Source organism: Myodes glareolus, chromosome 7, assembly GCF_982192425.1.
Source record: "Myodes glareolus chromosome 7, mMyoGla1.1, whole genome shotgun sequence".
NCBI classification, from domain to species: domain Eukaryota; kingdom Metazoa; phylum Chordata; class Mammalia; order Rodentia; family Cricetidae; genus Myodes; species Myodes glareolus.
This window is the reverse complement of record NC_142032.1, coordinates 59,214,266-59,225,916: the sequence shown is the minus strand read 5'-3', so window position 1 is coordinate 59,225,916 and position 11,651 is coordinate 59,214,266. Positions and strand designations below refer to the sequence as shown.

The 11,651-nt window shown below is 50.4% G+C and overlaps 1 protein-coding gene across 3 annotated transcripts; it reads left to right on the top strand.

Annotated features, from left to right (window-relative positions):
- Positions 1 to 2,076: 2,076 nt before the first annotated feature.
- Positions 2,077 to 9,854, top strand: Lto1 (LTO1 maturation factor of ABCE1). 3 transcript variants are annotated; one of them, XM_048457839.3, is made up of 6 exons: positions 2,082 to 2,273; positions 3,532 to 3,637; positions 4,945 to 5,015; positions 6,801 to 6,918; positions 7,185 to 7,456; positions 8,691 to 9,854. In XM_048457839.3, exons 1-5 carry the CDS (start codon positions 2,182 to 2,184, stop codon positions 7,251 to 7,253), a joined length of 456 nt encoding a protein of 151 aa, XP_048313796.1. In that variant the 5' UTR covers positions 2,082 to 2,181; the 3' UTR covers positions 7,254 to 7,456; positions 8,691 to 9,854. The 3 variants fall into 3 exon arrangements, with proteins under 3 accessions (XP_048313798.1, XP_048313797.1, XP_048313796.1); XM_048457841.3 differs by lacking the exon at positions 7,185 to 7,456 and having other exon boundaries at positions 2,077 to 2,273; XM_048457840.3 differs by lacking the exon at positions 8,691 to 9,854 and having other exon boundaries at positions 2,079 to 2,273; positions 6,804 to 6,918; positions 7,185 to 7,333.
- The last annotated feature ends 1,797 nt before the right edge of the window (positions 9,855 to 11,651 follow it).

The following is an 11,651-nucleotide window of genomic DNA, read 5'->3' as shown; positions in this document are numbered from 1 at the left end:
AAGGGCCCATTGGCCTGTTATTTTACCCTATTAGGATGAATTTATTCATTTATCTATTGCTAAACATTTTTTTTTATTAAGATATAGTCTCTTTCTTTTGCCCAGGCCAGCCTGGAACTCACTCTGTAGCCCAGGTTGTCCTTGAACTCAGTAGCAGTCGTCTTGCCTTGGTTTCTCGCATGCTGGAATGACAGATGGGAACTGTCTGCCTGCTTCTAGAACAAGTTTACTTTGTACCCATTTTAAAGACTTTTTTTCTCCCTGGGACAGGGTTTCCCTGTGTAGCCCTGGCTGTCCTGGAACTCACTCTGTAGACCAGGCTGGCTTCGAACTCAGAGATCCTCCTGCTTCTGCCTCCCGAGTGCTGGGATTAAAGGTGTGCACCTCCATGCCCAGCATCCTTTCTAAAGGTCACCTCTTTACTTATGGAATGTGGAATTATTCTGATGAGTGGTGTGAGGTACACACAGGACTTGTTTCTCCTGAGATACCAATACATCCCCAACATGGCTGGTGGTTAATGCTCCAGTCCTCTGCAGAGCTTGTGACTCTGTTTTTAATCTGTGGAGTTTTACTCATAGGAGACTTCATCCTTGGGCCTTCCTAGTCTATTACCCAGTCTCAACTCTTCTTCAACCAACACCTTGCTATGCTCATCGTGAGACTTAAGCTTTTTAAGCTTTTTTGTATCTGGTATGGCAGTATGGCAGTTCTCATTAAAAAAACAAAAACAAAAACAAAAAAAACCCCAGCTTGTTACAGTTAAGGATTCTCATCTGTAAAGAAGCAGCTTCTGAATCCCATGGAATTTTGTTGTTGTTCACTGGTTCAGCCCTCCGACCCAGTATAATGGTGTGGTGTCTCTGATCTCCTTTACAACTCAGTATAATGGTGTGGTGCCTCTGGTCTCTGACCCAGTATAATGGGGTGTCTCTGGTCTCCTTTACGCAAAGGCTATTTAACTTGTCAGCAACTGTGGTCTAAGAAACTTATCGTGGTCCCCATAAAGCCTCTCTTCCATCAGCACTCCGGGCCAGGCTATTGCTGGTGGATCCCGGCCCTTGCTATTTTAGACATCTTTTGCTGTCATGGTGGGTGTGCATCTGCAGTAGTGACACCCTTGTCCTCCTTGGTGCCTAATCTTGTATGATAAAATTTTTCTTGTTTTTTCCTGATTTATGTGCACCTGAGGGCTCCTGGGATCTCACATGTCCTTCTTGACAGCCTGGCATACTCTTCAAAGCTCTGCTTTGGAAGGTAGCTCTGATGGAAATGGATTAACTTCAATTTCTGCCTTTTGGAGAGTGGGTGCCCATGAGATTGGAGCGCTTGGACAGAGTGGCTCCTCCTGCTGGCAAGCCCTTCGGTGCCACCTGATACTTGACTGTGTATGAAATACTTCAGTTTTGCTTTAAATACTGGCAGCAAGAGCTAGCATTCGGGGTTGGGGATTTAGCTCAGTGGTAGAGCGCTTGCCTAGCAAGCGCAAGGCCCTGGGTTCGGTCCTCAGCTTCAGAAAAAAAAAAAAAAAAAAAAAAAAGACAAAATAACAAAAAAGACCAAAAAAAAACAAGGTAACTGGCACACACAACCTTTTTCATTTTCAGAGACCCTCCCCGCCCCCCCAGGACATTTTCCTGGCTGGGGGCAATATTTATTATTTGTCTTTCAGGATGTCGCAGTATCAAATCGGTTCCAGCCCATAGGAAAGTCTCCTGTGGGGTGTGCAGATGTAGTGAGTGACAGCTGAGGCTGCTGGATGCTCCACCCTCCTCCATGATGCCTGCAGCTGGGGCCCTTCCTCCACTTCCTGGGAATGCTCCTGTGCTAGATCTTTGATAATTTTTCCCATTTCTTTAAGACCTACGTTTGTAAATTCGGTCCCATCTGTTTGGGTTTTGAAAATAAAAGCTGGGTTCGCCTGGGCCCCGCGCGCCGCACAGCGAAGCATCCCTGCGCGGCCGGACCCGCCCCACTCTCAGAGGAGAGGGAGGTGCCTGGGAGGAGGAGCGGGGTCTGCCCATGCGCGGTAAGGATTTTATTTTATTTTATTTTTTTGGCTTCTTTCGCTTGCCGTCTCTACCCGCCGTGCTCCGCGCAGCACGGGCGGAAGTGGCTTCCTCCAGCTGACAAGCCGGGTGTTTGTAGCCGTTCCTCGCCAGGTAGCGACTACTACACAGAATGGCAGGAGTGCGAGGGCCCGGGGAGAAACGGGCCGCCGCCACGGTTGTGGAGCAGGACATGTTCGACGCCGTCGTGATGGCGGATGAGAGGTAGGCAGTGGCCCAGTTCCGCCCCGCCCCGGCAGCTGCTTGGCGGAGTCCCGCAGTCCTCGGGGACACCCGCCTTCGCCATCTGCGAGCTGCCACATCTTCTTGTTCTTTAATTGCCGCACATACGGCAGTATTCATGGACCTGCTGATGGATGTGTCGGGCAGGCCCCTTTGGATGTGTAAAGTTCCCCGGGGAAATGCCTGGGCGGAGCGGTGGCCCAGGGCATCTTGGCCTTTCCTGGACGGCTGCTCAACTCTCCGGGGTGACTGCTCAATCTCTGCTTAGGGAGTGGGGTCCTGACATCTGCGGAGGCAGAGGCGCTCCCCAGGCCACCCACCTGCCAAGTGGGGAGCTGTTCACTCCTCACGCGGGCTTCCAGAGCATTCCATCCACAGTGCAGGCTTCAAGTTACTGCCAATTTTTGGTTGATTCCTCAGAGACAATACCATCTAGTCAGAGCACCGTAGTGCTGGCATACTGTGATGAGCTTACGGGTGTTTTCTGTTACTCCTGAGTCCTGGGAGTGTTTTAGAGACTTGAGTTACGATGGCATGTAAGCTCAGCTACACCTGCTCTTTTTGAAAAGTAGATTTCTAGTGTGGACTAAACTTGTTTGAGTTTGTATTTTTACATTTTACTTGTGGGTTTCTGTGCTCTGCCAAGTTTGGAAGTCACTCATGTATCCCACCCACGGTTACAGATGAAGGAACTTGGGTCCCTAGGGGTTGGGGCTGTACATCAGTTGGTAGAGTGCTTTTCATAGCATGCATGAAGCCCATAAGCATCATGGTTTCACATGGAGGTGGTGGCACACACCTGTAATCTCAGCATTCAAGAAATGGAAAGAATTACTTGATGGAGGTTGGCGTGGACTGTATAGTGAGAGCTGTCTTAGCAATGGGGCTGGGGCACAGTAATGGGCCAGAGAGTAGAGAACTAGGCCTAGAACCTGCATTTTGTGACTCGGGGTTTTTTGGGCTTTTTGGGGGAGGGGTTCAAGACAGGATTTCTCTGTAGCCTTGGAGCCTGTCTTGAAACTTGACTGTAGACCAGGCTGGCCTTGAACTCACAGAGATCCACAGGCCTCTGCCTCCTGAGTGCTGGGATTAAAGGCACGTGCCACCACCTGGCGTGACTTGAATTTTAACCCTTTCTTCCTGTAGTCTACTGTGTCCTATGGGAACCTGGATAATGTAAGGTGGGAAGATTTTTCAAGGAACAGTGTCTTACCTGATAAAGTGTGTTTCTCTGTCACAGATTCCATGGGGAGGGGTATCAGGAAGGCTATGAAGAAGGCAGCAGCTTGGGGATCGTCGAAGGAAGGCAGTATGGCACATTACACGGAGCCAAAATTGGATCTGAGGTAAGTGGGAGGGCCACTTAGGAGGAACTCCATAGATGAGTGTGGTGATCCATCCTCTGTCACAGGGGATCCATCCTGCGATCCCAGCACTCAGAAAACTGAGGCAGGAGTCCTAGGCCAGCCTGGGCTAAAGAGTGAGCTACTGCCTCAAAAAACAGAGGCCGGGGAAGTAGCTCAGTGGCAGAGCATGCACCCAGCATGCTTAAGGCCATAACTTTGAAACATTGCCTACAGCAGCGGTTTTCAACCTAATGCTGCAACCTTTTAAAACAGTTCCTCATGTTGTGGTGGCCCCAACCATAAAATTATTTTGTTTCTACTTCACAACTATAATATTGCTACTGTTATGAATTGTAATATATACGTATCTGACATGCAACCCCAAAGGGGTCAAGACTCACAAGTTGAAAATCAGTGACCTAGAGGAAAAGAACGAAGGCATGGATCCTTTTCCTCTACAATTGGTTCCATTGCTGTTGAAGCTAAAACATCTAACCACTTCCTACTGCAAGGCCTTTGGTAGGGATTCATAGATCAGACAGAAAATTCTTAGCACAGAACCACCAAAGTATGTTATGGGAGTAGCACAGTGCTGTCTTGCATCTTCAGCCAGCTCAGTCCTCACCCAGAGGGGTGCCATGTTTACAGTGGAATTCCATAAACCCCACAGTTTTTCTCCTTTTGCCTTTGTCCTCTTACAGATCACTGACCCTGACTGGCAGAGGAGGTCATGACAGTATCAGGTACCTGATGCCACAAAGCAGGTCCTACAGACTGGTGGGCCCAAAACAACCATCTTTGGTTGTGCCACACAGTGTCCGAGGGTCAGCAGGGCTCTAGTCTCATCTGCAGGCTTACCTGGACCAGGGGATCTCTTCCTGAGGTAGCACACCTTGTAACTAGTGTCCTCATGACACCCCAGGGCAAGTAGCCTGTGAGGAAAGGCAGAAGTGGCATTGCTTTTTCTACCCAGCCCCAGGAACTAGACACTCTTCTTCTATGTCCTCAGCAGCTGAGCACGCTCCTCTCCTCTGTGCTGTTGTGCATACACGAACCCAGGATGAGGGGCAAGGAACCAGCTCACAGCGTCATAGAGGATGAGCATCACTGCTGTCATCTTGGGGCCTGGCTCACCCGTTGGGGCTGTCACCATTCAGTTTCCATTGCCCAAAACTCACAGGCTTCAGAATAGCTGAAGAAGCCTTGTGGCAATCCCCTGTCCGGCCTTGAGCTTTGAGATCTTGGTAACTGGTGTGGTGTGGCTGATTGCTTACCGCCTTCACTCTGGGCTGGTTTTCAATTCACAGATTGGGTGCTACCGTGGCTTTGCTCTTGCATGGAAGTGTCTCCTACACAGTGGTACAGGCGAGAAAGACAGGTGAGGCTGAGGCTCCCTTCCTCCTTCCCCTCCTATCCCTTTCTTTCTCACCTCCTTTCCCTCTCCCCACCTTTCCCTCTCCCCACCTTTCCCTCCCACCTCCCATCAGCATGTTATCAGTGAAAAGGCTGGGAGGAACTCTGAGTGTTCCTAATGTGTGCATAGGTATCTGTGTCATTTGTTCATACAGAAAATAGTAATGGCTAACTTGACTTTGTTATTCAAAGAATAATAAGTAAAATGTGACAGGCACCTCATAGGTACTTGATGAGCACTGGGTGATGTCACACCTAGGGTAATGTCTGGTGGATTCTATTTCCTGTCCATTTCTCTCTTAGGCATCTGATAACAGACTGCAGTACTGTCAATGAAGCGAGGCCTCGGAATGGTTGCTGTGCCAGACTTGGCAGTGTACACCTTTGATTTCAGCAGAGACAGGCAGATCTCTATGAATTTAAGGGTAACTTGGTCTACATAGGGAGTTCTAGTACAGCTAGGACCAGAGAGGGGAAAAAGAAAGAATTGCTGGTTTTGTTGTCCATGGTGTCTCATAGCCAACCAGAACACAGTATTATCTTTTTGGGAGGCAGGGGCTTATACTATGGCCCAGGCTGGCCTTTAGCTCACAGCCATCCTTCTGCCTCAGCCTCTTATATGCTGGGCTCACAGACATGTACCACCACAGCCAGCCGGAAGTCATCCTGAAGTAATCCTTTTTGGCACACACATAGTCTCTAGTGATTGTCACTGTTCTTCGAGCTATGTTAGCTTTGGTACCTTGCCTTACTGTGTTCTGTCCGCTTTGGTCCTGTGAGCTGCCCCATCTGTCTGTTTCCCGAGGCTGGGAGGAGCCCTGAAGTGAAAGGCATATTTCCCTTGTGTGCAGAAGCATAGGGTGAAGCTGGCATTGTGTAGTCTTCCTATAGCTCCTGGCCTAGAATAGGAGGTCCCAGAGGAGGGTATTAGCAAGCCAGGCCAAGAGGATGACAGCTCCCTGTGGGACTCACCCTTTTGTTTGACACTTTGAGTGTCTAGGACTCATACCACACTCATTCAAAAGTAAGAGCAAGGCGTTTGTGACTAATTGTGGAGTTCTGGGGTTCTTTCTCTGATTGTCCACCACATGATTTACTGGCTTCTCTTTGTTTTTTGAGACAGGGTTTCTCTGTGTAGCTCTGGCTGTCCTGGAACTTGCTCTGTAAACCAGGCTGGCCTCAAGCTCACAGAGGTCTGCCTACCTCTGTCTCCTGAGTACTGGGATTAAAGGAATTCATACTATGCGGCATTTTTTTTTCCTTCTTCCTCCTTTTGTGAAATTTAAGACAAGATTTATTTAGTCCAGACTGTCCTGGAACTCATTATTTAGACCAGGCTGGCCTCAAACTCAAAGAGATTCTTCTGTTGCCCCCTGAGTGCTGGGATTAAAGACTTGGGTTACCATGCCTGGCTCTCTATTTGTGTCTTTAGTGTGAGCGGGTGAGAGGCAAGGGTTCTTCGTGGCTTTAGGAGTGGCCCGGCGGGACTGATCCTGGAGGAATGATGTTGGCTTTTCATGCCACCACCGGGTGGCAGTCACAGCCTAGACTGACAGCCATCCTTTTGCAGTAGTCTCCCTTGCTCCAGCCTGTATTTCCGGAGAGGGTGGGGGCCTGTGGTGAGTGATTGCTCCACAGCAGGTGGAGGCCAGCACTGCCAGGAGCAGAGAGGCAGCTTAGCCTACCCACTGCTCTGAGATGCAATGGAGCGGGGCCTTGGGTGACAGCCTCTCTCCCCCATACATGGCAGCAGGAAGATGAAGGTGGTGGAGGCGCTGATCACACTGCTGCAACACTTCCCCTATGATGACCCCACTTACGAGAGGCTCCATGAAGACCTGGACAGAATCAGAGGGAAGTTCAGACAGGTTTGTGCTCCACAGCCTCTCTCTGGGGTGTGCCTGAGTGCACTATAAAGGCAGGGCGGGCACAGCCCTAGGGGTCGTGTGATGGCTGTGTTGGGCAGCATGTGTCCATGTCTCATTCCCCAGCCCCTTGTAGAATGACTGAGATGGGCTGGGGACGGTGTGGCGACATTGCCTGTGGGGTGGTGCTGGGATAGGAAAGTGGGGCTAGCAGAAGTTCAGGGGGTGTGAGGCACTGTGATGAGACGCCATCTCTTGGGTACTTTCAGCTATGCTCACTGCTCAACGTGCAGCCAGACTTCAGGGTGACCGCAGGAGGCTCCAGACTTGCGTTTTGAGGACTCAGAAGAGCACATGTCTGCACATTAAGTGTCAGAGTGATTAAAGGCGAGCCTGAGTGGCACCCGTTGTTCCATGAGAGGACCAGTGTGGCCTCTTCCCTAAACTCTCACTGGCTGGCTGGCCAGCCGAGATGTCACTACCCTGCCTTCTCCACAGGGTCCTGGCAGCACCCTCAAGAGATTGCTCACTGCTGGCCAGAGTGAGTAGCTTTGTCACCCCAGTGGTCCTGGGTTGGATCGCCCTGAGGGTAGGACTCAGGCAGGCTGATGTAAAAGCCCTTAATGGGGAGCCGCAGCAGGTTCTCTGCCGACCGCACTTGGGCTTCCTTTGGTTTACTCCGCTCCTCCGGCAGTCCCAGAGGTGGGTGCCGTTCCACTTTAGAGGTGATAAAGTAGACCCACCTGGTGTAACAGCCTGCCAGCAGAGCTGCCTGCTACCCTAGATCCATGTCCTGCAGTGCCACACAGTGCCTCTGCCTTGAGCATGTGTCGTCAGTGCCTGCACCACTGGGACCCTGTCCTCTGCCGCAGAAGACCCAGATTCCTGCAGTGCGTACAGGGTTCAGACTCCATTGGGCTTGGTTTGCCTCTGGATGCCCAACTGAGAAGGCAAGGCCAGTCAGATCCCCAGGAAGCCGAGACATGGCCTTCATGCTGTCCCCAAGTGTGGGATGAGCTCTGCACATTAAGAAGTGGCTGCGGGGGGACCACTGGGCACCAGAGCAGGACCAGATGGTGACTGCCACTGTGGATGTCCAGGGGCCTGCCTGTGTGCCATGCTTCTTTAGTAGCTGCTTGCGGGTCTTGTATGGTGTTCACAGGCAGGTGTTAGGTGAGCTAGCAGGAGTAGGCTCAGTATATACCATTTCACAGGCGTGGACATACATGGCAGCATGTGTTGATATGCCCTCCTTTGGGTTGCTCCAGTGTACCCTGACTGTCCCTACTTCAGTTCTAAGGCATGATGTGAAGGGGTCACCGTGGATGTGTGCCACTTTGTTTTGGTTTTTTTATTTTTAATTTTAATTTTCTCTTAGAAACAGAGTCTCACTATATACTTAAGCTGGCCTTAAAGGGTGATCCTCCTACCTCAGCCTTATGAGTGCTGGGATCTCAGACCTGTGGCCCTAGGACACTGTTTTTAATATCATTTCTTAGCATCTTGATAGAGTAGGTACAGCTGGAGCTCTTCCCTCGTTCCGTCAGCCCAGCCTAGCCAGAGAGGGATGGTGCTGGTGCTTGAGGCTCGGGGTGCCACGCATCTGGCTTCCTGAGCCTGGCAGTGGCCTCTCAGAGTCTCATACCATCCTCCAACTGCTCCCAGGTGCTCTTCAGTGAGCGTCTCTGGGTGCTGAGCCCAGAGAGCTGTGGCTGCTGTTTTGATCATAGTTTACTTTTCTCTTTGGAGAAAAGAATAAACAATGTGTTTTACAGCGACAGTCTGTCTGGTATCATTGTCCTGAAAGCTGCTGGAGTCCTCCGGTGCCAAGATGCTGAGGTGTCCTGTCACATTCTGCCGTGGACTTGCTACCACAGGTAGCAGTTACTAGTTCCTCCCTTGTCTCTGCCCCCTTTCCCTCTCAGCTCTTTGTCTGTTCCCCCATTCCCCTCACCTTGTAGATAGGTGTTAGAGTCCCCACCCATCAGCATTGCCACAGCCGCCTGTCTGATACCTCCTGTGTTCTCAAGGGCCCCATCCAATCCCCAGCACACTTTGGTCACCCCAAAAGGTCTCTGGATCCCAGTATAGACAGTGCAGAGGAGCATTCTGCCATGTGGGTGTGTCCCTCTTCCCCCACTGAGATGGCTGTGTCTCCTGTGAAAGGTGACATAGTCATGAGAAGGATGCTCCTTCTAAATGTCATCCCGCGCAGCTGATACTCAGAACTGCCATCGACAACCACAGGGCGCTGCGGTGAAGCTGCACCTCAGGGTGGTAGAGTGGCCCCTGTGGAACGTGTGTCCTTAATGTCACTACTGAGCTGCGAGCTAATCCCCTGCCTTCTCAGACCATGTCCTGTGAGCTCTAAGTGTCTCCACTGCTGGACTGTTTTCTGTCACCCATCTTACCGTGTTGTGGCCGGCTCTCTGGCAGAGTGGCCTTGCTGTGACTTTAGCTTTGATGCCATCCCTTATGAGCGGCAGTGTGTCACATGCTGGAGGCCAGAGGTGTCAGGACTGGCTCCTCCCAAATCTCTGCTGAGCCTGCTGCCTGTGTCTCCTGCACAGCTGTGTCCTGACTGAACAGGGACTACCAGTGATCTCATTCTCCCTCAGTCACCTACAGATTTATCTGCAGTCACAGGGCAGGGCTTGTGACCGCCAGCTCTGCAGGATCTGGAATCACCTAGGAGACACACCTCTGGGCATGGCTGTGAGGGTGTTTCCAGAGAGGCTTAGCTGAGGAGGGAAGACCCACCCTCAGTGTGCTCTGTCCCGTGAACTGGAGAAAGCAAGCTGGGTGCCAGTGTACATGTCTCTCTGCCTCCGGACTGGATATAATGTGACTGTCTGCCTCGGGCTCCTGTTGCCATGCCTCCCCACCCCGATAACTGTCACCTTATTAACTGTGACCCAATAAACCCCTTCATCCCTTAACTTGCCTCTTTGGGGTTGTTTGTCACAGCAAGGATGAGAAAAGTCACTAAACACAGGGCCTCAGACCTGCAAGGATACCGTGTAATCTCCAACAGGTAGCCTGTTTGTGGCTATGGTACCGATTTCAGCCCGAGGCTAAATGCAGAATGAAGTTCTTCCCAGTAAAGCTAGTGTTAGTGAGGAGTTTTTAAAATATAAAGATTAGGGGCTGGAGAGATGGCTCAGAGGTTAAGAGCATTGCCTGCTCTTCCAAAGGTCCTGAGCTCAATTCCCAGCAACCACATGGTGGCTCACAACCATCTGTAATGAGATCTGGTGCCCTCTTCTGGCCTGCAGGCATACACACAGACAGAATATTGTATACATAATAAATAAATAAATATTTAAAAAAAAATAAAAAATAAAATATAAAGATTATTGCTGAGCGATGGTGGCACACCTCTTAAATACCAGCACTTGGGAGGAGAGGCAGACGGATCTCTGAGTCAAAGGCCAGCCTGGTCTACAGAGTGAGTTCCAGGATAGCCAGGCTGCACAGAGAAACCCAGTTTTGAGAAACCAATATATAAATAAATCAGCACAGAGGAAATTTATTTGCTGCAGAAGGACAAAGGTCAGAAAATAAGAGACAAAGATGGGAGATAGAGGATGAGGGAAAGGATTATAAAGGAGAGGGGGAGGGGTATCTGCCCCAGAGGGACAAAGGATTGTCTCTGGAGAGGAGGTAGACATGGCCCATAGGCAGATGGCAGTTTATAAAGATAAGAGGGGGAAACCCTGTGTTAGGATGAGATGTTTTGTTTTGATTGAACGTGTTAATTAGGGCAGCCAAAAAGGGGGCTTTTGATTGCTGGACTTCAGTACTTTGGTAACTGGACCTTGGTAGTCAGCCTGGGGTTTGTGTGGTCAAATAGGGGGAATAGACCTTGGTGGCTAGCTTTAGGAATGAGTCTAAAAGTTTAGCAAAGCAGAGGGACTGGGAAGGGCAAGGCCTGCCAGAGCCATGTTGGCCGTGCTCGGGCCTGCTAGAGTTTCTTCAGTGTGTATGAGTTTTTGTTTTTTTTTCTCAAAGTTTATTAAAGTCTCCATTTCCGCCCCTCTTCCCAACCCCCTCCCACTCCCCCCCTCCCTCCCTCCCTCCCTCCCTCTCCATCCCCAAGAGCAGTCAGGGTCTCCCGACCTGTGGGTAGTTCAAGCTCCTCCCCGCTCCCTCCAGGTCCAGGAAGGTGAGCATCCAAACAGACTGGATCCCAGAAATCCAGTATATGCAGAGGAAACAAGTCCCAGTGTCATTGTCAATGGCTTTTCAGAAAGACTCCGGGCCAGCCACATTCAGAGAATCCGGCCTCATTCAGAGAATCTGGCTGGATCACGTGCCTGCTCAGTCCCAGTCAACTGGCCTTGGTGAACTCTCATTGTGTATGAGGTTTTTACTTGCACCACATGGTGGCAGTGCGTGCAGAGATCAGAAGAAGGCATCAGATGCCTTAGGACTGGAGTTCCATAAGGGTGTCAGTCACCACATGTGCTCCGAACCAAAGCTGGGTCCTCTGCAAAAGCAGCAGGCACTCTGTTTTGTTGTTGTTGTTGTTTGTTTTAAAGGATTTATTTATTTTTTTATGTATACAGTGTTCTGCATGCACGTATGCAGACCAGAGGAGGGCACTGGATCTCATTACAAATGGCTGTGAGCCACCATCGGTTTGCTGGGAATTGAATTCAGGACCCCTGAAAGAGTAGCAAGCACTCTTAACTGCTGAGTCATCTCTCCAGCCCTGTAGCCAAGTTTGATTTTGT